Source organism: Salmo trutta, chromosome 6 (genome assembly GCF_901001165.1).
Source record: "Salmo trutta chromosome 6, fSalTru1.1, whole genome shotgun sequence".
Taxonomy (NCBI): domain Eukaryota; kingdom Metazoa; phylum Chordata; class Actinopteri; order Salmoniformes; family Salmonidae; genus Salmo; species Salmo trutta.
This window is the reverse complement of record NC_042962.1, coordinates 10270585-10296699: the sequence shown is the minus strand read 5'-3', so window position 1 is coordinate 10296699 and position 26115 is coordinate 10270585. Positions and strand designations below refer to the sequence as shown.

General features: G+C 45.3%; 1 protein-coding gene across 4 annotated transcripts in view; it reads right to left on the bottom strand.

Annotated features, from left to right (window-relative positions):
- Window positions 1-26115, bottom strand: part of LOC115195395 (catenin delta-2-like) — a 562679-nt gene that overhangs the window by 225442 nt on the left and 311122 nt on the right. For all 4 annotated transcript variants that reach the window (XM_029755212.1, XM_029755211.1, XM_029755213.1 and 1 more), the window contains one exon: window positions 23766-24066. In XM_029755212.1, the coding sequence (XP_029611072.1) occupies window positions 23766-24066 (301 nt within the window). The remainder of the gene's footprint in view (window positions 1-23765; window positions 24067-26115) is intronic.

Genomic DNA, 26115 nt, shown 5'->3' with positions numbered 1-26115 from the left:
TATCTTTGGCTTCACTGCTCTGTCTTTCCAAACCAAAGAAGAAGGAGCTGGGAGCATCCATCTCCTTGAGCATGGAGAACCTAGCTCTTACAAGTGCTCCCTTTGCTTTAACCTGGAAAAAACTGCCCAGGTCCCTAAATTAGCCTGGAGACCTACATTGCCTTGCCCCACCATCTCTACCTCCATCTCACTAATGCAACGCTCTAGTTCCCCCAATACTCTCCTAGCCTCTGAGGATGAGAGAGCTGTGTACTGTTGACAGAAATGACGAATTTGGACTTTCCCCACATCCCACCATTGACTCAGAGACTCATACTCCTCTTTTCTCTGCCCCCACCTTTCCCAAAAGGTCTGGAAACCTGAGCAAAAAGTGGCATCTTGTAAGAGCTTTACATTGAACTTCCAATAGGATGCCTGCCGGGACCCTGGTGAAATAGACAGCCGAGCCATGGTTATGTGGTGATCTGAAAACCCCACTGGGAGAATGGTAGCGCCCAACAGCCTATTGCTCCGATTCCTAGACATGTAAAACCGATCAAGTTGGGCTGCACTCACCCTAGTCCCAAAAACCTTCACCCATGTATACTGTCTTGTGTTTGGATGTTTAGTTCTCCAAACATCCACTAGGTCGGACTGATTAATGATGTCCCTTAACACTCCCACTGACACTGAATGAGGCTCTTCTCCATTTCTGTCTTTTGTAAAATCCATTGTACAGTTCCAGTCCCCTCCAACCACCAGCATCTCCTCAGGCTCTACCTGTGAGAGTTCCTGTCTAAGACTCCCAAATAGAACCCCTCTTTCTCTCCCTGTATTTGGCGCATACACATTTATAAAGACAAAACCCATGTTGTTAATTTCTGCTTTTACAACAAGCAGCCTACCCCTACACACCTCCTTTGAGGAGCAAATCTTTACAGACAGACCCGGTACAAAAAGGACTGCCACCCCTGCACTAAGATTTGTCCCATGGCTCAACACACTTGCCCCTTTCCACCAGAGCCCCCAATCGACTTCATTCAACACATCACTATGTCTCCTGCAGAAACAACACCTGTACTTCTTTTTGTTTTACATATTAACCCAACTCACTCCTCTTCCCCGTATCTCTGGCGCCATTTATATTGAGCGAGCCAACCCGAAGAGTCTCCATAAGAAGTGGGAGAAAAGCCAGCAAAGAAAGAGACCAATAGCAAAGCTAAAAAAAAACAGTGTCAAAGAGAAAATATACATCTAAACAGTGTCTGAAGGTAAACCTTTACGCACTGTTGTGACCCACTTCTTCAACCTAAACCATTTCCTGGGTGAGAGGACACCATGCCCCTCATTTTTCATAGCATGTTGTACTGATCTTACAAACTTTCTCGGATCAGAAAAAAAAGCCCCAAGATGAACTTTTTTCCCCTTGGTCTCATTCAGGAACCTTGTCAGTTCTCTCAACGTGTACTTAGACCCCTCTGCTTGACTGGCTGTCAGCTCCGGGCCCATTGAAGAGGAGACTGAAAAAAATAACTCCTCATCCTCTTCCTCAAACTCACTTTCCTCCTCATCTCTATCTCCTACCCTGACCACCTGCCCTTCCTCTCTGGTCAGGGCATCCCTCACAGCAATAGGCAAAGTTTCCATGGTGCCTTTGACCGCACCCTTTTTCCTTTTCCACTTGACACCCTCCTCCACCGCCCCTAGTCTCTTACACTTCCCACTGTACTCTCCTCATCCACTAGCATAACCTGACTAGACCCAGCATCATCTACACCACCCTCCATAGCATAACTAGACCCAGCCTCATCTACACCACCCTCCATAGCATGACTAGACGCAGCATCATCTACACCACCCTCCATTGCATAACTAGATCCAGCCTCAGCTACCCCACCATCCCTAGCCTGACTAGACCCAGCCTCCGCTACCCCACCATCTCTAGCCTGACTAGACCCAGCCTCAGCTACCTCACCATCTCTAGCCTGACTAGACCAGCCTCAGCTACCCAACCATCTCTAGCCTGACTAGACCCAGCCTCAGCTACCCAACCATCTCTAGCCTGGCTAGACCCAGCCTCATCTACACCACCATCCCTGGCATGACTAGGCCCAGCCTCATCTACACCACCATCCCTGGCATGACTAGGCCCAGCCTCATCTACACCACCATCCCTGGCATGACTACCCAGCCTCATCTACACCACCATCTCTAGCCTGACTAGACCCAGCCTCTGCTGTCCGCATCTCATTACCCCCTGCACGTTGACCTCGATTTCCCCCACTGGCGCTTGAACCTTCACCTTGTCTACGGCCTTTATGTGGGCACGCAAAGCTCTTATGCCCCAAATCCCCACACTAAAAACACCGTAGACTATCTGTGCTGGCAAACCGTACATAGAGCCTCTCCCCATGCCTAACTTTAAAATGCACATTTAGCTGTTGCTCATTGTTATTCAGAAACATAAACACATGCCTCCGGAACAAAACAACGTGCTTAACGGCATCTGCCTGAAAACCTGCCGACAGTACACGAAAACCGCTAGCAAATTTACCAAAACGACTCAGCTCTTTCCTGATTTGATCATCAGTAATAAACGGAGGCAAATTTGCAACAACCACTCTTGTCGAAGGAGTAGAAAGAGGTGAAACTGTCACCAACACATCCCGTACAAATATTCCGCTAGCAATTAGCCTACCAACCAAATTTGCTCTTTTCATGAACACAACCACAACTTTGTTCATTCTAGAAGCAGAATGTATAAATTCAGCTCCTACCTGTTCACCGACCGCGAGCAGAACCTCCTCCACTTTAACTCCATTCTCAGGAACACACCTGAATCCATGCCGTACCGACAGCGTCTCCTCCACCTTAACTCCATTCTCAGGAACACACCTGAATCCATGCCGTATCGACAGCGTCTCCTCCACCTTAACTCCATTCTCAGGAACACACCTGAATCCATGCCGTATCGACAGCATCTCCTCCACCTTAACTCCATTCTCAGGAACACACCTGAATCCATGCCGTATCGACAGCGTCTCCTCCGCGCTAGGCTGAGAAGCCATTGCGCACACCACACCTTCCAAACCCCAGGAAACTTACTCTGTCCTCTTCCATCCTAACTTTGAAAAAGCTGTGGATACCGCTAAAACAAATATTGCATTAACCCTCCACCATAGAAAATAACATGTAAAGAAAAGAATCAAGAAAGTTAGTTAGGACAGAGCCCTCCACACCAAACACTCAAACTCCAAAAAACTCCCAGCATGCACTGCAAGAGAGAGAGAGAAGGAGAGAGAGTTAGAGAGAAAGGAGAGAGAGTTTGAGAGAGTGAGAGACAGAGAGACAGAGAGAGAGAGAGAGAGAGAGAGAGGGAGAGAGAGAAAGTAAACCCCAAAAATACTAAAATAATGATTTTCCAGAGAAGATCCAGATCTCAGGGAATTAGACCAAAGTTCTCAATTGGTACAAAATATATAGAGCACTGCACACTACAATTACTTAGGTTTAAAAATAAGCTCAACTGGACACCTTAATGAGGCAGTGAATGAACTGAGAGAGAAAGCACGCAGGGCATTCTACGCCATTAAAAAACAAATTCAAATTGAAATACCTGTTAAAATTTGGCTAAAACTAATTGAATGTGTCATTGAACCAATTGCACTTTATTTCAGTGAGGTGTGGGGTCCACTTGCAAAACAAGGTTTCCTCAAATGGGACAAACACCCCATTGAAACCCTGCATGCAGAGTTCTGTAAGATTCTCCTACATGTCCAGAGGAAAACTACAAACAATGCATGCAGGGCAGAATTAGGCCGATATCCACTAATAATAAAAATTCAAAAAAGAGCAATTAAGTTTTGGAAACATCTAAAATACAGTGACCCCCTCTCATATCATTACCAAGCCCTGCAATACTAAGAGCTGAGCAAAGAAAAGAGTCCCCTCATCCAGCTGGTCCTGGGGCTGAGTTCACAATCCTGTTCTACTAACACACTGAAGCCTCAGGACCAAAACATCCAACCAATCAGAATAAATCAAATTACAACACAGTCAAAACAAAACTACATTGCTTATTGGGAAACACAAGCACAAAGAAAAATTCAGTGCTATCTGGCCCTAAATCGACAGTACACCGTGGCTAACTATTTGACAATGGTTACTGATCAAAACCTTAGAAAAACCTGGACAAAGTACAGGCTCAGTGAGCACAGCCTTGCTATTGAGAAGGGTAGACACAGGAAAACCTGGCTCCCTGTAGGGGAAAGGCTGTGCAACCACTGCACAACAGCAGAACCTGAGACAGAGCTGCATTTCCTGACAAAATGTCCAAAATATAAATCAATTAGAGAGTGTCATTTCCCCAAATTTGAAACCCTTATTCAAGGTTTCAAAGACCTCTCTGATGAGAATGGGCTAGAGAATAGGGAGGACGCAGAGAGCTGTGGGTTGGCAGCGCACTACATTGCTGCCTGCCATAAGATGAGGGACAGTATCTGACAGACCAATCAACCTGCACATGTCCTCTACTGTATGATTATTGTTATTGTTGAATGTATAGTTATTTTGACCCTTGGTTATTGTTGTTACTGTTGTCCCGTTGACAATTTTTGATTCTCATTTTTATTTATTTTTATATTGTAAATATCCAAAGTAAGCTTTGGCAATATGTACATTGTTACGTCATGCCAATAAAGCGAATTGAATTGAATTGAATTGAGAGAGAAGGAGAGAGAGTTATACAGAGAGTGAGAGAGAGAGTTATGGAGAGAGAAGGAGAGAGAGAGTTATAGAGAGAGTGAGAGAGAGAGTTATAGAGAGAGAGAAGGAGAGATAGAGAGTTAGAGAGAGAAGGAGAGAGAGTGAGAGAGAGAGAATGAGAGTGAGTTATAGAGAGAGTGAAAGAGAGAGAGAGTTATTAAGAGAGAAGGAGAGAGAGTTATAGAGAGAGTGAGAGAGAGAGTTATAGAGAGAGAAGGAGAGAGAGTTATAGTGAGAGTGAGAGAGAGAGTGAGAGAGAATGAGAAAGAGTTATACAGAGAGAGAGAAGGAGAGAGAGTTATAGAGTAAGAGAGAGTTATAGAGAGAGAAGGAGAGAGAGTTATAGAGAGAGAAGGAGAGAGAGTTATAGAGAGAGAAGGAGAGAGAGTTATAGAGAGAGAAGGAGAGAGAGAGAGGGAGTTATAGAGAGAGTGAGAGAGAGAGAAGGAGAGAGAGTTAGAGAGAGGAGAGGGAGAGCGAGCAAGAGAGAGAGAGTTATAGAGAGCGAGAGAGAGAGAGAGGGGAGGAGAGAGAGTTAGAGAGAGTGAGAGAGAGAGAGTTATAGAGAGAGAGAGAGAGAGAGAGTGAGAGAGAGAGAGTAAGAGAGAGAGTGAGAGAGAGATAGAGTTATAGAGAGAGAAGGAGAGAGAGTTATACAGAGAGTGAGAGAGAGAGAAGGAGAGATTAGAGAGAGAGTAAGAGAGTTAGAGAAGGAGAGGTTGAGCGAGCGAGAGAGAGAGAGTTATAGAGAGCGAGAGAGAGAGTTAGAGAGAGAAGGAGAGAGACAGAGCGAGAGAGAAAGAGGAGAGAGAGTTATAGAGAGAGAGGAGAAAAGGTTATAGAGAGAGAAGGGAGAGAGAGAGTTATATATATAGAGAGAGTTATAGAGAGAGAGAGAGAGAAGGAGATAGAGTTATAGAGAGAGAGTTGGAGAGAGAGAGAGAGAGAGGAGAGAGATTGTTAGAGAGAGAGAGAGAGTTAGAGAGAGTAAGAGAGAAGGAGAGAGGGAGATTGTTCTAAGTGGATGCCCTTGTCTTCCACCATCATCAGTTTCCATTAACTTGTCCAGTGATTTCTTTTGTCGACATTTACAAGGTTCGTATAGAATGTAGATTCGACAATAGCTGGCCACAGTGTGTTTCCACTGAACCGTCTTGTGTCGATAAAAACAGCTGGACACAATGACGTCACATCTAAAACAAATATTTTTTCACAAAAACCTATAATGTCGAAGTGGTTGAAGTGTTAAAAAAAAAACATGTAGAAAATTGTGCATGAATAAAGTGGTGACAGCTTGTATGCCCTGCCCACCTGTCTGTTTCATGTCTCAGGTAACCAACAAAAAGCCAGGATGGATAGAATGCAAGAATCGTCTGTTTGCCATATTCTAATCATTTGCATGTGCCTACTTACTGTATCGATACGGCGACTTGAACTCATGTAGACCTAGAAGAGATCTGAAACAGTTTGACGGCGGTGAAACTTTAAGCATTATTTTTATAGTGACAGAAATAGATGTTGTAGGCATTAGACATTTAGAATTAAATGTGGAGTGCTGTAACTTTACGTGATAACATCACATGCCCCATGTACATTAAAAATGGTTCTAAAATCATCATTTATTTGAAAAACCCTGTTTCCATCATCATTTGTCGCAATCAAGAAACTTCAACAAAATAAAAATCCACCCTACTGTCGAACGAATAAAAACGGATTTGGTCTATAGAACATTTCTCCTATAGAACATTTCTCCTCTATAGAACATTTCTCCTCTAATGGAAACTGCCGTTTCCATTAGAGACATGTAAATATACCAGATATACAACTCACTGATATAAGACATGTAAATATACCAGATATACAACTCACTGACATAAGACATGTAAATATACCAGATATACAACTCACTGATATAAGACATGTAAATATACCAGATATACAACTCACTGACATTAACGTCTTGATACAAGACTGGGCTCAGCTTTAAAATGAGAGCCTCATACCAGATACAGAGAAAAAGGTCCTTATTAATGTATGGAGCGCATAGAGGAAGACTAGATATCAAACAATAACTCTTATTAATGTATGGAGCGCATAGAGGAAGACTAGATATCAAACAATAACTCTTATTAATGTATGGAGCGCATAGAGGAAGACTAGATATCAAACAATAACTCTATTAATGTATGGAGCGCATAGAGAAGACTAGATATCAAACAATAACTCTTATTAATGTATGGAGCGCATAGAGGAAGACTAGATATCAAACATAACTCTTATTAATGTATGGAGCGCATAGAGGAAGACTAGATATCAAACAATAACTCTTATTAATGTATGGAGCGCATAGAGGAAGACTAGATATCAAACAATAACTCTTATTAATGTATGGAGCGCATAGAGGAAGACTAGATATCAAACAATAACTCTTATTAATGTATGGAGCGCATAGAGGAAGACTAGATATCAAAACAATAACTCTTATTAATGTATGGAGCGCATAGAGGAAGACTAGATATCAAACAATAACTCTTATTAATGTATGGAGCGCATAGAGGAAGACTAGATATCAAACAATAACTCTTATTAATGTATGGAGCGCATAGAGGAAGACTAGATATCAAACAATACTCTTATTAATGTATGGAGCGCATAGAGGAAGACTAGATATCAAACAATAACTCTTATTAATGTATGGAGCGCATAGAGGAAGGACTAGATATCAAACAATAACTCTTATTAATGTATGGAGCGCATAGAGGAAGACTAGATATCAAACAATAACTCTTATTAATGTATGGAGCGCATAGAGGAAGACTAGATATCAAACAATAACTCTTATTAATGTATGGAGCGCATAGAGGAAGACTAGATATCAAACAATAACTCTTATTAATGTATGGAGCGCATAGAGGAAGACTAGATATCAAACAATAACATACAGGAAGACTGGATATCAAACAATAACATACAGGAAGACTGGATATCAAACAATAACATACAGGAAGACTGGATATCAAACAATAACATACAGGAAGACTGCTGAAAGGAACTCACTGACTCATATTAGCATTTTTCCAGCCTCCTGTTCAAATCATCTATAAGTGACTTTGGTGGGCTTCTATTGTAGATACTTTGGATAAATTGTACATTTTGCAAGACAAATGCGTTAGCATTTGGAAAAAGTGCCAGGGAACTTGTCCATAGATTGCTTACAGCGTAAGGAAACCAATATGTCATTTTGTAATTTGGGTGAACTATCCCTGTCATACAAGATATACAACTCCCTGACCTTACCTTCTGCTGCCTATGCAATATAGAACTTTACTTAAACATGAGAGCTGCACTTTTTCCTTTAATCTAAGAGAAGACAGTAAGAGAGGAGAGAAGTGGAGATTCTGTTTAGCTGACATATTTAAATAATCCCCTTTAATACGATGGCCATGTCACAAGAGGATGTGGAATTGTTAAGTAACAGTGTGTGTGTGTGTGTGTGTGTGTGTGTGTGTGTGTGTGTGTGTGTGTGTGTGTGTGTGTGTGTGTGTGTGTGTGTGTGTGTGTGTGTGTGTGTGTGTGTGTGTGTGTGTGTGTGTAGCTGAGTCATATATTAACTCTGAGTACCCCATACCGCATCAAGCTATAGATTAGGTGTTGGGGTGTGTGTGTGTGTGTGTGTGTGTGTGTGTGTGTGTGTGTGTGTGTGTGTGTGTGTGTGTGTGTGTGTGTGTGTGTGTGTGTGGTGTGTGTGTGTGTGTGTGTGTGTGTGTGTGTGTGTGTGTGTGTGTGTGTGTGTGTGTGTGTGTGTGTGTGTGTGTGTGTGTGAGTGTGAGTGTGAGTGTGAGTGTGAGTGTGTGTGTGAGTGTGTGTGTGTGTATTGAGTGACTAGCAGGTATATAGATGAGCGTTTGATCAATATTAATAGAAGGGAAGCCAGTGGCAGTAATGACAGTCAACAACAACAAGATGATAGCACACAAAGACAGTCATTTGCTGACAACGTGGGGCGGCAGGTAGCCTAGTGGTTAGAGCGTTGGACTAGTTAACCGAAAGGTTGCAAGATTGAATCGCCGAGATGACAAGGTAAAAATCTGTTGTTCTACCCCTGAACAAGGCAGGTAACCCACTGTTCCTAGGCCATCATTGAAAATAAGAATTGTTCTTAACTGACTTGCCTAGTTAAATAAAGGTTAAATAAAGGTAATCAATAATGTTACACACAACACAGAGAGAGGGGACAGAGAGATATGTTTCTCATGCCAATAAAGCCCATTGAATTGTTTCGGAAAACTTTCCAAATGTCAACAAAATACACTAGACAGGGTGGAATCTTTATGTGTCGATCAAATTAATTATGCAATATATAAATATTGATATAATAACCATCATCTTGAAGTGATATGGTGTGTGGTCCTCCTCCCACTACAACCTGTCAGAAAAGCATGTAGTTTATTAGGCTACAGATACAATAAGTTATGAGGAACTTCACAGGGTGGTGGAAGTGATGAACTTCACAGGGTGGTGGAAGTGATGAACTTCACAGGGTGGTGGAAGTGATGAACTTCACAGGGTGGTGGAAGTGATGATCTTCACAGGGTGGTGGAAGTGATGAACTTCACAGGGTAGTGGAAGTGATGAACTTCACAGGGTGGTGGAAGTGATGATCTTCACAGGGTGGTGGAAGTGATGAACTTCACAGGGTGGTGGAAGTGATGACAGGGTGGTGGAAGTGATGAACTTCACAGGGTGGTGGAAGTGATGAGCTTCACAGGGTGGTGGAAGTGATGAACTTCACAGGGTGGTGGAAGTGATGAATTTCACAGGGTGGTGGAAGTGATGAACTTCACAGGGTGGTGGAAGTGATGAACTTCACAGGGTGGTGGAAGTGATGAACTTCACAGGGTGGTGGAAGTGATGAACTTCACAGGGTGGTGGAAGTGATGAACTTCACAGGGTGGTGGAAGTGATTAACTTCACAGGGTGGTGGAAGTGATGACAGGGTGGTGGAAGTGATGAACTTCACAGGGTGGTGGAAGTGATGAACTTCACAGGGTGGTGGAAGTGATGACAGGGTGGTGGAAGTGAGGAACTTCACAGGGTGGTGGAAGTGATGAGCTTCACAGGGGTGGTGGAAGTGATGAACTTCACAGGGTGGTGGAAGTGATTAACTTCACAGGGTGGTGGAAGTGATGACAGGGTGGTGGAAGTGATGAACTTCACAGGGTGGTGGAAGTGATGAACTTCACAGGGTGGTGGAAGTGATGACAGGGTGGTGGAAGTGATGAACTTCACAGGGTGGTGGAAGTGATGAACTTCACAGGGTGGTGGAAGTGAGGAATTTCACAGGGTGGTGGAAGTGAGGAACTTCACAGGGTGGTGGAAGTGATGAACTTCACAGGGTGGTGGAAGTGATGAACTTCACAGGGTGGTGGAAGTGATGAACTTCACAGGGTGGTGGAAGTGATGAACTTCACAGGGTGGTGGAAGTGATGAACTTCACAGGGTGGTGGAAGTGATGAACTTCACAGGGTGGTGGAAGTGATGAATTTCACAGGGTGGTGGAAGTGAGGAACTTCACAGGGTGGTGGAAGTGATGAACTTCACAGGGTGGTGGAAGTGAGGAACTTCACAGGGTGGTGGAAGTGATGAACTTCACAGGGTAGTGGAAGTGATGAACTTCACAGGGTGGTGGAAGTGATGAATTTCACAGGGTGGTGGATGTGATGAGCTTTATGCTCCTTTCCAATACATATTGAGGGTCTTATTCTGTTGACATGATGATGGATGCTTGACTGCTGATGATGATGGATGCTTTGACCAAAAAACATAATCTTGCTATTTTGTCCATAGTAATCTCATCATGTAGACAATACGTGCTCACTAACCAACAGCGCACTGTTTTCTAGAGCACACGTGCCAATAAGAGTGTATATCGCTATATCATGTAAAAAAAATTTTTAAAAAATGCGATGGAAATCCATTTAACTTGTATATTTTATACGGTACATGGGACTTTGACCGCACACACAGCCTTTTATCTGCAACAAGTCAATTTCAAAATGTGCATATTGTTTTAATGCAGATTTTAGAATATTCACATGAAAATCTGTCGCCATTTGGATGGAAACCTATCTAGTGATTGAGAAAGGCGAGAGAGAGCGACCGACAGACAGATGGAGGGATAGAGAGAGAGAGAGAGCGAGAGAGAGAGAGAGAGAGAGAGAGAGGAGGGAGACAGGAGAGAACACCTTTCAGCAATGAAAGCAACAAATATGTCCTTGTCTTCTGTTCTGTTTCTGTGTGATGCTTTGTCTTTTTCTCAATTTGTGCCATTCCCTCTCCCTTTCTTCTCCCTCCCCTCTCCCTCTCCCTCCCATTTCCCTCCCCCTCACTCCCATCTCCCTCTCCTCTCCCTCCCATCTCCCTCCCCTCTCCCTCTCCTCCCCCTTCCATCTCCCTCCCCTCTCCCTCTCCTCTCCTCTCCTCTCCTCTCCCATCTCCCTCCCCTCTCCCTGTCCCTCCCCTCTCCCTCCCTCCCATCTCCCTCCCCTCTCCCTCCCCTCTCCTCTCCCTCCCGTCTCCCTCTCCTCTCCTCTCATCTCCTCTCCTGTCCCATCTCCCTCCCCTCTCCCTGTCCCTGTCCCTCCCCTCTCCCTCTCCTCTCCTCTCCCTCCCATCTCCCTCCCCTCTCCCTCTCCTCTCCCTCCCCTCTCCCTCCCATCTCTGTCTCCTCTCCCTCTCATCTCCCTCTCCTCTCATATCTCCCTCCCCTCTCCCTGTCCCTCCTCTCTCCTTTCCCTCCCATCTCCCTCCCCTCTCCCTCCCATCTCCCTCCCCTCTCCCTCTCCCTCTCCTCTCCCTCCCATCTCCCTCCCCTCTCCCTCTCCTCTCCTTTCCCATCTCCCTCACCTCTCCCTGTCCCTGTCCCTCCCCTCTCCCTCCCCTTTCCCTGTCCCTCTCCTCTCCTCTCCCTCACCTCTCCCTGTCCCTGTCCCTCCCCTCTCCCTCCCCTTTCCCTGTCCCTCTCCTCTCCTCTCCCTGTCCCTACCTCCTCTCTCCCTCTTTCAACAGATGATTTCAAAAACAAAACACTCCACAGTGAATAATGCTGCAGTCAAGAGTCTCACTAATCACTTCTGTTCAACTGTCAAGTTACAGAAAGCAACGATGGTGACAAAGTCATCTGTGTCAAACTGCTCAACTTATCGTCAGCAATCAGCATCATCAGCAAATTTACAACAATCATCACAAGTGTCACTATCGTCACCCATCATCGTTTCAGAATCACATTTTCACCATGAGTAAAAGCATATTTGCCATGTTTATATGACCATGTGGTTAACTTGGCGCCCCCCCACCACCACCCCCAGATTCTGTCCTCTGTCCATGCCTTGGCCTCACGGTAAACCACATCATCATCATCATAAGACAAGATAGCTAGAAGAATGGCTCCTTATCGCCAAGGTCACACATACACACGTGTACAGACGCATGCAGACACTCACACATGGAAGGGACAGACACACACAGATAGCGACCACTCAGACAGGGAGAAATAACCACAACAGGCAATTTACTTAGAACACGCAGCGAAGATGGGCAAGGAACAGACACACACTCACACACAGCTCCTCAGGGCCAAGGTTCTAGCGATGCATCATTACCCTCCCCTGGAGGTGATTCCATATCCCAGCATGCATTTCTCATGTGGTGAGGAAATTACCACTGGGCCAACAGTGTGTCCTCTCTCTTTCTCTCCCTCCTTCATCTCCTCCTCCTCTCTCTCTCTGTCTCTCCCTCCTTCATCTCCTCCTCTTTCTCTCTGTCTCTCCCTCCTTCATCTCTTCCTTAAATCTCTCTCTTCTCTCTCTTCCTCCATCTCCTCTTCTATCTCTCTCTTTCTCTCTCCTTCATGTCCTCTCATTCTCTCCCCTTCACTTCCTCTTCTCTCTCTCTCTCCATCTCCTCCTCTCTCTCTCTCTCTCACACTCATTCATCTCCTCCTCTTTCTTTCTCTCTCTCTCCTCCATCATCTCTCTCTCTCTGTCTCCTCCATCTCCTCCTCCTCACTCTTTTTATTCTTCTATCTCTCTTTCTCTTAGACCTCTCTATCTCCTGTCTAATTTTCAGTCTCCCTTCCTCACTACCTCTCCTACTCTACCCTTTATCTCGCTGTGGTCTCTCTCTCCTTCTTTCTTTGAGGCAGAACGACAGAATAACAACAGAAGACAAAGGAGGTGTCTAACTCGTTATGAAATAAGCTCCCTGGTGTCCCTAGTGTCTGCCTTACAATAGCCTCAGGTTTATTTTATATCGCACTCTTATTCAGGCTACGGTCTAAAGTCTCTCTCCACATCCATTCACAACAGAACAATTACGCTCTGAAGAGCCTCAATTTGTTGGGCATGGACTCTACAAGATGCTAAAAGCGTTCCACAGGGATGCTGGCCCATGTTGACTCCAATGCGTCCCACAGTTGTGTTAAGTTTGCTGGATGTTCTTTGGGTGGTGGACCATTCTTGATACACAGCGTGAAAAACCCAGCAGCGTTGCAGTTCTTGACACAAACTGGTTCGTCTGGCACCTACTACCAGACCTCGTTCAAAGGCACTAAAGTATTCTGTTTTGCCCATTCCCCCTCTGAATGGCACATATACACAATCCATGTCTCAATTGTCTCAAGTCTTAACAATCCTTCTTTAACTTGTCTCCTCCCCTTCATCTACACTGATTAAAGTGGATTTAACAGGTGACATCAATAGGGAAAAATAGCTTTCACCTGAATTCAACTGGTGAGATTAAGTAATGGAAAGAGCAGGTGTTCTTAATGTTTTGTACACCCAGTGTAGAGCAACGCTGAAGAAAGAGTCACCTCCTAGGTATAAGGAGTGTAAAATGTGGCTTGATATTCTATCTCATATAGGATGTGAATGTGGTCCAGAGGAAATGGCCCTTCGCTTCCATTTGTTTTGGACATCACAGGAGCAACCTTGAGGGATTTTTATTTGAGTCAGAAAAGGATGTTCATATGATAGGTAAGATATACAAAACCTTTGTAGAGAGCCTATCCACCTGACAATCTCTTAGAAACAAAATATAAACTACTGGAACCAAGACAAAAATAACTGATCTTGGCACAAGATGGGGGGAAAGTTGGAGCATAAGTAATGAAATTACAGTTAACATCAATGCTTGTGGCACTAGGGATGAGGGTGTGGCACTAGAGATGGGGTGTGGCACTAGGGATGGGGGTGTGGCACTTGGGATGGGGTGTGGCACTAGGGATGGGGGTGTGGCACTTGGGATGGGGTTGTGGCACTAGGGATGAGGGTGTGGCACTAGAGATGGGGGTGTGGCACTTGGGATGGGGGTGTGGCACTTGGGATGGGGGTGTGGCACTTGGGATGGGGGTGTGGCACTAGAGATGGGGGTGTGGCACTAGAGATGGGGGTGTGGCACTAGAGATGGGGGTGTGGCACTTGGGATGGGGGTGTGAGCATGTGGGTCTGGAAATAGGAGATTCAGTTGTTGCTTGTCTGCATTTATTAGTTGTTGTTCATATGTGTACAGTATGTTTGTATTTGGTGTATTTTTTTTATGTACAAAATAGTTTATATCTAAAATAAAATGTCCCTTAGCTCACAGAGCTGAAAATTGGGCCTCAATTTTCATTTAGAGGAGATAGTCTCCCACAGTCATACATAAACCATATGACCCTGTACACGACACTCACACAGCCCCTCCACTGCTCTGAACAAGCCCTCTTACTGAATAATGATGACAGCTCTCCTGCAGATCTCAGTGGATCATGTGTTGTACCATTCCCCAGAGCAAACACACACAGTGACAGTGACACACTGTCCTCTCGCTGAACTGACTCACGGTAAGGTGTCAGGATCCCGCTAGCCAATCAAAATGCAGCATCACATGCGTAAATACACACACGTCCGCGCGCGCGCACGCACACACACACACACACACACACACACACACACACACACACACACACACACACACGCGCACACACACACACACACACACACACACACACACACACACACACACACGCACACACACACACACACATACACTGTAAAAAGTGGGACAGCGCTGATGTTCATCTGAAGTGCTTTTACTGATTGGAATGATCAGTATTCTATTCAAATTGTCTGAAATAAAACAGCTATGTTTCAGATAGATGTGATTTTTGAATTGAATGACAGCTTCTTAAATAACAAACTGAAAGCCATGCTCAATAAGCCACGCCTTCAACTCTTTTGATAGGTTGCTGCCACTACATTGCCATCAGCAAACCTCATGCACATGCACATTGAATAGCAGTGATGGCAATGTAGTGGCAGCCTACCTATCAGAAGAGTTGAAGGCGTGGCTTTTTGAGGGCATATTTTTGCCCACCCGTGAGAGTGAGTCATTCCATTTATTGCTGTCTATTGTCGTCGTTATTTAATCTCAACCTTTAACACTGCCAGCATCTGTAACGATACTTGCATATGTGCATGTGATACTAAAGAGTGATAAGGTTTCTAGGTTAAAGGGATGCTTGGGGATTTTGGCAATGGGGCCATATATCTAATTCCCAAGAGTCAGATGAACTCGTGGATACAATTTCTCGTGTGTCCAGTGTGAAGGATGTTAGAGGTAGTTTCACGAGCTAATGCTAACTAGCGTTAGCGCAATGACTGGAAGTCAATCGGTATCTAATAGTCATTGCTTGGTTACGATATTGTGGTTACTAAATGTGAAGGTCTGCTGTAAATAATACGTTTGGAAACACTATTCAAGTCACAAACTTGAACAAACTTAATTTCCTAATTTACAGGGAACTGACTCAATTTCTTGTAACCCAATTGAAGAAATTTGGATAGGTAATTCCAAAGTAAAAAGTAAACTTGGAACAAGATGAAAAAATGGGTTGTATTTACACGGAATATTAGTTTGTATTTGTTAGGTTTAACCAAAGGAGATAAGTAGCTTGACCGTTGAAAGAAATAGGTTGCAACTTGAAATATAGGTTCGTTATAACAAAATATTAAATATAACAGACAAACAATAGAAAGTAAAACGTTTAATAATAAAAGTAAAAATAGATACACAATGAGTAACGATAATTTGGCTATATATAGGGAGTACCAGAACCGAGTTGATGTGCAGGGGTATGGGGTATTTGAGGTAGCTATGTACATACTGTATAACGAGTAGCAGCAGCATATGTGATAAGTAAAAAGAGGGTCAATGCGGATAGTTAAATTGTAAACCTAATAGCTACTCGGACTAACTATTTAGCAGTCTTATGGCTTGGGTATAGAAACTGTTTAGAGTCCTATTGGTTCCAGGTGCATTTGTATTGCTTGCCGTGAGGTTGCAGAGAGAACAGTCTATGACTTTGGTGGCTGGAGTCTTTGACAATTTTTAGGGCCATCCTCTGACACCACCTGGTATATAGGTCTTAGATGGCAGGAAGCTCAACCCCAGTGATGTACTGGGCCATCCGGACTACCCTCTGTAGTGCCTTGCGGTCAGATGCCAAGCAGCTGCCATACCATGCGGTGGTGCAGGCAGTCAAGATGCTCTCAATGGTGAAGCTGTAGAATTGTTTTAGGATCTGAGGGCCCATGACAAATTCTTTCAGCCTCCTGAGAGGGAAGAGGCGTTGTCGTGCCCTCTTCACGACTGTGTTGGTGTGTGTGGACCATGATAGATCCTTAGTGATGTGGATACAGAGGAACTTGAAGCTCTTGACCCGCTCCACTACAGCCCGTCGATGTGAAAGGGGGCGTGCTTGGCCATCCATTTCCTGTAGTCCATGATCAGCTCCTTAATGTGTTGCATCCATGCCACAGAGTCGTGGATGAACAGGGAGTACAGGAGAGGACTAAGCATGCACCCCTGAGGGGTCCCCGTGTTGAGGTTCACAGTGGCGTATGTGTTGTTGCCTACCTTCACCGCCTTTGGGATGTTATTATCTCTGGTGTGGAGTGGGTAGCAGGGTGGGTTTTGGTGACATTATTATCTCTGGTGTGGAGTGGGTAGCAGGGTGGGTTTGGGTGACATTATTATCTCTGGTGTGGAGTGGGTAGCAGGGTGGGTTTGGGTGATGTTATTATCTCTGGTGTGGAGTGGGTAGCAGGGTGGGTTTGGGTGATGATACTATCTCTGGTTTGGAGTGGGTAGCAAGGTGGGTTTGGGTGGGTAGCAAGGTGGGTTTGGAGTGGGTAGCAAGGTGGGTTTGGAGTGGGTAGCAAGGTGGGTTTGGAGTGGGTAGCAGGGTGGGTTTGTGTGGGTAGCAGGGTGGGTTTGTGTGGGTAGCAGGGTGGGTTTGTGTGGGTAGCAGGGTGAGTTTGGGTGGGTAGCAGGGTGGGTTTGTGTGGGTAGCAGGGTGGGTTTGTGTGGGTAGCAGGGTGAGTTTGGGTGGGTAGCAGGGTGGGTTTGGGTTGAACCCATATGTTATAGCAGAACGTGGCTGTGTATTAAAGTATAGTTGTTACAGCTCAATGTTACGGATTAAGAAATGTTTTGCCATATGTGTGTGTGTGTGTGTGTGTGTGTGTGTGTGTGTGTGTGTGTGTGTGTGTGTGTGTGTGTGTGTGTGTGTGTGTGTGTGTGTGTGCGTTGGTTTTTGTCTGTGTGTGCGTGTGTCTGTGTGTGTGTGTGTCTGTGCATGCCTGATTGTGTGTGTGTAGCCCTCTAGGTGAAGTGTTTAGTAATGTGGGGCGACACAGTAGCGTTTGACCTTTAAATAGGACATTAACAGGCCTACAGGAACACACACACACACACACAGAAAAACATAAACCACATCGCTAGACGCTTCAGCCCCAGAGGGCCGCTCTGACATATGGGTCACAAAACCAGGCACTTTGTCTGCGGTTCAACACAAGCTGCAGGCTGAGATATAGGCCCAGTACATCTCACATCACTTAGATTACATGACATTAATAACACATTCATTATATAAGATGATATGATTCACCATGCATATTTACTCTGGATGGATACAGTTTTAGATTGCATATGGCTCTCAGACCTACCTACGTTCACTCAAGGTTACAGCATTAACTATCTGACACACACACTATAGTGGCAAGCTGACAGGCAGGCTTCACTGAGGGCAATGAATGTGAGTGGTATAGGAACAAAGAGCTATTCATATTCTATCATATTTCTGTGAATGGTGTCGTGCTCACAGCTCTGACCACCTTGGCTTAGTAAGAAAGAGAGAGAGAGAGAGGATGAAAAATACATTCAAGAGCTCTCCCTCTCTCCTTTCTCCCTCTATCTCTCTCTCAAAATTATCTCTCTCTTTCTCTCTCTCTCTCTCTCTCTCTCTCACTCTCTCTCTCTCTCCTTTCTCCCTCTATATCTCTCTCTTCTTTCTCTCGCTATAACTCTCTCCATCTCCCTCTCCCCTTTCTCTCTCTATCTCCCTCTATCTCACTCTCAAAATGATCCATCTCTCTCTCTCTTCTTTCTCCCTATATCTCTCTTCTTTCTCTCTCTATAACTCTCTCCTTTCTCTCTCTATCTCCCTCTCTCCTGTCTCCCTCTAACTTCTTTCTCTCTCTATCTACCACGATCTCCCACTCCCCTTTCTCCCTCTATCTTCCTCTCTCCTTATCTCCCTCTCTCTATCTCACTCTATCTCTCTCCCCATTCTCCATCTATCTCCCTCTCTTTTTTCAGCCTCTACCTCTGTCTCTCCTTTTTCTCTCTGTGGTTTTTCACCCAATAGATATGGGAGTTTATCAAAATTGGATTTGTTTTCGAATTATTCGTGGGTCTGTGAAATCTGAGGGAAATATGTGTCTCTAATATGGTTATACATTTGGCAGGAGGTTTGGAAGTGCAGTTCAGTTTCCACCTCATTTTGTGGGCAGTGTGCACATAGCATGTCTTCTCTTGAGAGCCAGGTCTGCCTAAAGAATGTGCACACTTTCTCAATAGCAAGGCTATGCTCACTGAGTCTGTACATAGTCAAAGCTTTCCTTCATTTTGGGTCAGTCACAGTGGTCAGGTATTCTGCCACTGTGTACTCTCTGTTTAGGGCCAAAAAGGATTCCAGTTTGCTCTGTTTTTTGGTTAATTCTTTCCAATGTGTCAAGTAACTACCTTTTTGTTTTCTCATGATTTGGTTGGGTCTAATTGTGATGCTGTTCTGGGGATCTTTGGGGTCTCTTTGTGTTTGTGAACAGAGTTCCAGGACTAGGGTTGTTGCGGTGACCGGCGGTCACAAGTCATGATGGTAGTCAAATTCCACGTGACCGTTCTAGCATTGCTGCGCTTATAATGTGAAGAAATAGCCTGACAGTTCATCAAAATTTTAAGCTAAACGTTCTGATCAGTTGCGTCAGGCTCATTGCATAAAACCGTTTTTTTTTTATCCTAGAAGTTGTATTAATTTGGGATCTATCACATCCTACACGTTCTACCAATATCTTCAATATGCACTTCGGAATTGGATAAGGACGTGCGCAGTTGTGTCCCCGATGTGTCTGTCTTCACTTGTAGCCTGTGAGAAAGACCTGATCACATGAATGAGAATTGTGAATGAGAGACTGATGAAGTGTGCAAAAAACAAGGCAGAGCTAATGCCTTTCATGCAACTTTTTTAGAGTCGCATCATGCAGCCTTAAAAGGTATTAAAAAAATCTAAACATATAGCCCAACATTTGCATCACAACTAAAGTTACAGAAATAACTCTAAATTAAGCATACAGGAGTTAACCGCTCAAAACAGAATGTGCGCACTCCCTCAAATCGTTTGGAGAAAATATACTTTCTATTTTATTCAGCTACGTTCAATTGTATTGTTGATACTATAAAATAAAATTAAATAATGCCACGGAATTCTAAGCAAATCTTTTCTGCTAAATGAACTAGTGTATCCTACAGCCATATGGCATGGCCAGATCAGGACCTAACATAAGGACAACTCAGAGTATGTTATTCTGTTCTTCTAAAATAGACTACATCTTCTTCATATCATGTTTCTTTAGACCTGTCTAAAATAAATACTGGATTTATTGTGATGGTAGATTATATTACATGGATTTACTAGCCTTTTTAAAATGTAGATGTTTCAAAGGTCTGCATCAGTGGCTTGTGGGCTATGTGTGGAACCCAGAAGATGCAAAATGTGTTTATGTTAATTAACGGTAGATTACCGTGAGACCGGCAGTTATTTGCTTGACAATCACGGCTGACACAATTGACCACCACAAATGACCGTCACAGCCCTACCCAGGAGCAGCTTGCTTAAGAGACTCTTCTTTAGGTTCATCTCGCTATAGGTGAAGGCCCAACACGGGGGCCTCTCAGGGGTGCGTGCTCAGGCCCCTCCTGTACTCCATGTCCACTCATTACTGCATGGCCAGGCACAACTACAACACCATCATCAATGATAGGCCTGAACACCAACAACGATGAGACAGCCTATAGAGAGGTGTTCAAGACCTGGCCGTGTGGTGCCAGGAAAACAACCTATCCATCAACGTGATCAAAACAAAGGAGATTATTGCGGACTACAGGAAAAGGAGGACCGAGCACGCCCCCATTCTCTTTGACGGGGCTGTAGTGGAGCAAGTTGAGAGCTTCAAGTTCCTTGGTGTCCACATCACCAACAAACTATCATGGTCCAAACACACTGAGACAGTTGTGAAGAGGGCACGACAACACCTATTCCCCCTCAAGAGACTGAAAATATTTGACATGGGTCCTCAGATCCTCAAAAGGTTCTACAGCTGCACCATTGAGAACATCCTGACTGATTGCATCACTGCCTGGTATGGCAACTGCTCGGCCTCCGACCGCAAAGCACTACAGAGGGTAGTGCGTATGGCCCAGTATATCACTGGGGCCAAGCTTCATGCCATCCAGGACCTCTATACCAGGCAGTGTCAGAGGAAGGCCCTAAAAATTGTCAAAGACTCCAGCCACCCTAGTCATGGACTGCTTCTCTCTGCTACCGCACGGCAAGCGGTACCGGAGTGCCAAGTCTAGGTCCAAAAGGCTTCTTAACAGCTTCTACCCCCAAGCCATAAGACTCCTGAACAGCTAATCAAAGGGCTACCCAGACCCCTCTTTTACGCTGCTGCTACTCTCTGTTTATTATCTATGCATAGCCACTTTAACTCTCCCTATATGTACATATTACCTCAATTACCTCGACTAACCGGTGCCCCAGCACATTGACTCTGTACCGGTACCCCCCTGTATATAGTCTCCACATTGACTCTGTACCGGTACCCCCCTGTACCGGTACCACCCTGTATATGGTCTCCACATTGACTCTGTACCGGTACCCCCCTGTATATAGCCTCCACATTGACTCTGTACCGGTACCCCCCTGTATATAGTCTCCACAATGACTCTGTACCGGTACCCCCTGTATATAGTCTCCACATTGACTCTGTACCGGTACCCCCCTGTATATAGTCTCCACATTGACTCTGTACCGGTACCCCCTGTATATAACCTCCACATTGACTCTGTACCGGTACCCCCTGTATATAGTCTCCACATTGACTCTGTACCGGTACCCCCCTGTATATAGCCTCCACATTGACTCTGTACCGGTACCCCCTGTATATAGTCTCCACATTGACTCTGTACCGGTACCCCCTGTATATAGTCTCCACATTGACTCTGTACCGGTACCCTCTGTATATAGTCTCCACATTGACTCTGTACCGGTACCCCCTGTATATAACCTCCACATTGACTCTGTACCGGTACCCCCTGTATATAGTCTCCACATTGACTCTGTACCTCTGCTACTCTTTATTATTTTTTACTTAACACTTGGTTTTCTTTAAACTTCTTAAAGCATTTTTGTTTAAAGGCTTGTAAGTAAGCATTTCACTGTTGTATTTGGCGCATGTGACAAATCAAATTTGATTTGATTTGAAACAATAGGCGTTTGACTTCAGAGGCCGGGTCCTGCAGACTATTCTAGTGCCCTCGACAATTCGTATATATATACGTTGAAGAGGGTGGGGCTCAAGCTGCATCCCTGTCTCACCCCATGGCCCTATATATATATATATATATATATATATATATATATATATATATATATTCGGATGTACAGGGTGAATACGTGGTCTGTCGTACGGTAATTTAGTAAAAAACCAATTTGACATATTCTCAGTTCGTTGTTTTCAATGAAGAAATGCAGGGAGTCTGCTGTTAAGGATTTTCCCAAGGTTGCTGTTGACACGTATCCCACAGTAAGTATTAGGTTCCAAATCTGTTATTCCTCTATCTTATCTCTCCCTCTCTGCAGTCTCTCTCTCTCTCTCTCTCTCTCTCCCTCTCTGCAGTCTCTCTCTCTCTCTGTGTGTGTGTGTGTGTGTGTCTCTTTCCCTCTGTGTTGCTCTCTGTCTCCCACAATACACTGAATGTGTAATTCTAGGGAGTCGATAGTACTACCACAACCACAGCCCAGTATTATGGACTTCACCAATGCTCAGTAGGATTCTCCACTGGCACACACACACACGCACGCACGCACGCACGCACGCACACACACACACACACACACACACACACACACACACACACACACACACACACACACACGCACAAGCAGACACACACGCACAGACACGCACACACAGACACGCACGCACACGCACAAGCGCACAGACACACATGCATACACACACGCACACACGCACAGACACACACTCGCAGACGCACACGAACAGATGCACACGCACAGACGCACACGCACACATGCACAGACACACACGCACAGACACGCACAGACACACACTCACACCCACATCCTTTGTGGTATATCCATTCTCTCCCTCTGTCTCTCCTTACCTCTCTCCCTCTCTCTTCAGATTGATGGATGCTGAATTGAACATGAAAACCATGTGAAATATATCTCTTTATAACTGACAAATGCATGGTAATGATGAAACACACCAGGAAAGCTGGGCTGGAACACAGCATAGTAGGAAGGATAAGTAATGTTGCTCTGTTGTGTGTGTACATAACAGTGCTTGTGTAAGAATAATTACAGTCTCCACTGTGTTAGCGCATCAATACCACAGAAAGAGAGGTCACATGACTGTCAGTTCCCTCCAGAGGGGACCTCTCCGATCTCCTACTAGTCTCTACAGTCCCAAGACACAGTGTGGAGATGATTGGAGATGATTGAAATCGATTGACAGAGGATCAATATGTGAGGTCACACAGGATAGTGACCGCCACAGGACAGTGACCGCCACAGGACAGTGACCGCCACAGGACAGTGACCTCCACAGGACAGTGACCTCCACAGGACAGTGACCGCCACAGGCCAGTGACCGCCACAGGACAGTGACCGCCACAGGACAGTGACCTCCACATGACTGTGACCGCCACAGGACAGTGACCTCCACAGGACAGTGACCGCCACAGGCCAGTGACCGCCACAGGACAGTGACCGCCACAGGACAGTGACCTCCACATGACTGTGACCTCCACAGGACAGTGACCTCCACAGGACAGTGACCTCCACATGACTGTGACCGCCACAGGACAGTGACCTCCACAGGACAGTGACCGCCACAGGCCAGTGACCGCCACAGGACAGTGACCTCCAGAGGACAGTGACCTCCACATGACAGTGACCGCCACAGGACAGTGACCGCCACAGGACAGTGACCTCCACAGGACAGTGACCTCCACAGGACTGTGACCGCCACAGGACAGTGACCTCTCACAGGACAGTGACCTCTCACAGGACAGTGATCTCTCACAGGACAGTGACCGCCACAGGACAGTGACCTCCACAGGACAGTGACCTCCACAGGACAGTGACCGCCACAGGACACTGACCTCCACAGGACAGTGACCTCCACAGGACTGTGACCTCCACAGGACAGTGACCTCCACAGTACAGACATATAAAGCTTTGCATGATTGAAAGAGTGATTGATGTTGTGTGTTTGGGAGTGTTTGTGTGTGGGAGGGCGAGTGTGTGTGAGTGTGTGTGTGTGTGTGAGTTATCCTACCTTGGGTCTTTCTGTATGGAGTCTATAGATGGTGATCGTGCCAGCGTGCCCTCAGGTGGCAGGGCTGGTCCAGACTTGCTGTAAGGAGAATCTACAGATGGGCAGTACTGCAGTGTACGGTAGGGGTCTGCAGTGTAGGGGTCTGTAGCATAGGCCTCTGCTGTATATCCTGGGCCCACTGTAGCATAGTTATTGGCACCCCCACGACCGTAGCTTCCCCCGGCGCTGTGGCTGCTTCCCCCGGCGCTGTTGCTGCCTGCTCGCTGCAAAGAGGCGGAGTCGACACCGGGGGACGATGGGGCTACAAGGGGGAAATAGGGATACAAGGCATAGATCATCCCCTGGTCACTGACCTGCTGAATCAGGTTTATGGTGGGGGGAGGAGAGGGGAGGAGATGGGGAGAGGGGGGGAGATGAGGGGGGAGTAGGGGAGGAGAGGAGAGGAAAGAAAAAACAAACACATGAGAAAGAAGAAGAAAACACCAAAAAGTTAATTTGCATATTGTTTATGTAAAACATACAAAACAAATCCTTACAATGAACTGAAACACACACACACACACACACACACACACACACACACACACACACACACACACACACACACACACACACACACACACACACACACACACACACACATACAGCCCATTCCTGTATCTCACACTTGGGAGGTTTCTTGAGCTGATGCTAAATATGAGAGAGTATTCCCCATTCTAGTGATAGGAGGGACAGAGTGATAGGAGGGATAGAGTGATAGGAGGGACAGAGTGATAGGAGGGATAGAGTGATAGGAGGGATATAGTGATAGGAGGGATAGAGTGATAGGAGGGATAGAGTGATAGGAGGGATAGAGTGATAGGAGGGACATAGTGATAGGAGGGATAGAGTGATAGGAGGGATATAGTGATAGGAGGGATAGAGTGATAGGAGGGACAGAGTGTTAGGAGGGATATAATGATAGGAGGAACATAGTGATAGGAGGGATAGAGTGATAGGAGGGACATAGTGATAGGAGGGACAGAGTGATCGGAGGGACAGAGTGATCGGAGGGATAGAGTGTTTGTATGTGTTCTAACCAAACCGTCAAATAGGGGGTAAGGGGAGCATCAAAATCTTCCATGCCCTCTTTCCCTAATTAGAGCCTAGATTGCAGTTAATGTTGTCATTTCTTATTGATGATAATCATTAATATTGTAACGTGTCATTGATATGGCTGTGGGCTCACTTGGCAGACGCAAGGTGACAATTTGTCTGAATCAACCTGCTCCTCCCAGCTAGAGAGAGAGAGAGAGAGAGAGAGAGAGAGAGAGAGAGAGAGAGAGAGAGAGACTTTCCCCAGTGAGTCATCAACACCATCAATACAGAAGTATCAAAGGCCTGTTCCCTTCTGACAAAGATGAACTGAGACATCCAGCCTCACCACTTCTACGACCTCAGCAAGAACGGATTTAGTCTCTTTCCAAAAAGCCCTGAAAGACACTGCCCTGGACCGGACCCTCTCCAATACCCAGACCAAGCCCAAAGACTTTAACTGGCACTACAAGAGTCCCAGGGCCCCTCGTCAACATCCAAGGAGCCCCAAGCTACAGAGAGCCCACATCCCCACTGGCCCCAGTCCCTACACTGCCACTGGTCCTCATGTCCCCCCACCAGTCCTCCCTGGCAGAGCACCCAGCCAGCCACAACATACAGTACAGAAGAAGAGCTATGCAGCAGTGATAAAGGGTTAAATATACGATGCATTCGGAAAGTATTCAGACCCCTTGACGTTTTCCAAATTTTATTACGTTACAGCCTTATTTTAAAACGGATTAAATCATTTTTGTTCCTCATCAATCTACACACAATACCCGACAATGACAAAGCGAAAACAGGTTTTTAGAAATTATTGTAAATTTACATAAGTATTCAGACCTTTTGCTAGGAGACTCGAAATTGAGGTCAGCTGCATCCTGTTTCCAGTGATCATCCTTAAGATTTTTCTACAACTTGATTTGAGTCCAACTGTTGTAAATTAAATTGAATGGACATGATTTGGAAAGGCAAACATCTGTCTAAATAAGGTCCCACAGTTGACATTGCATGTCAGAGTAAAAACCTAGCCATGAAGTCGAAGGAATGGTCCGTAGAGCTCCGAGACAGGATTGTGTGGAGGCACAGATCTGGGGAAGGGTACCAGAAAATGTCTGCACCATTGAAGGTCCCAAACAACACAGTGGGCTCCATCATTTTTAAATGTTAGGGATAGGCGTTGTAAATCATGCAGCGCCATGTGTCACAATCGCAGATTTTAGAGAAACAACAAATGTCGGTACATATAAGTGTCTTATATCGGCTGAAAGCTTAA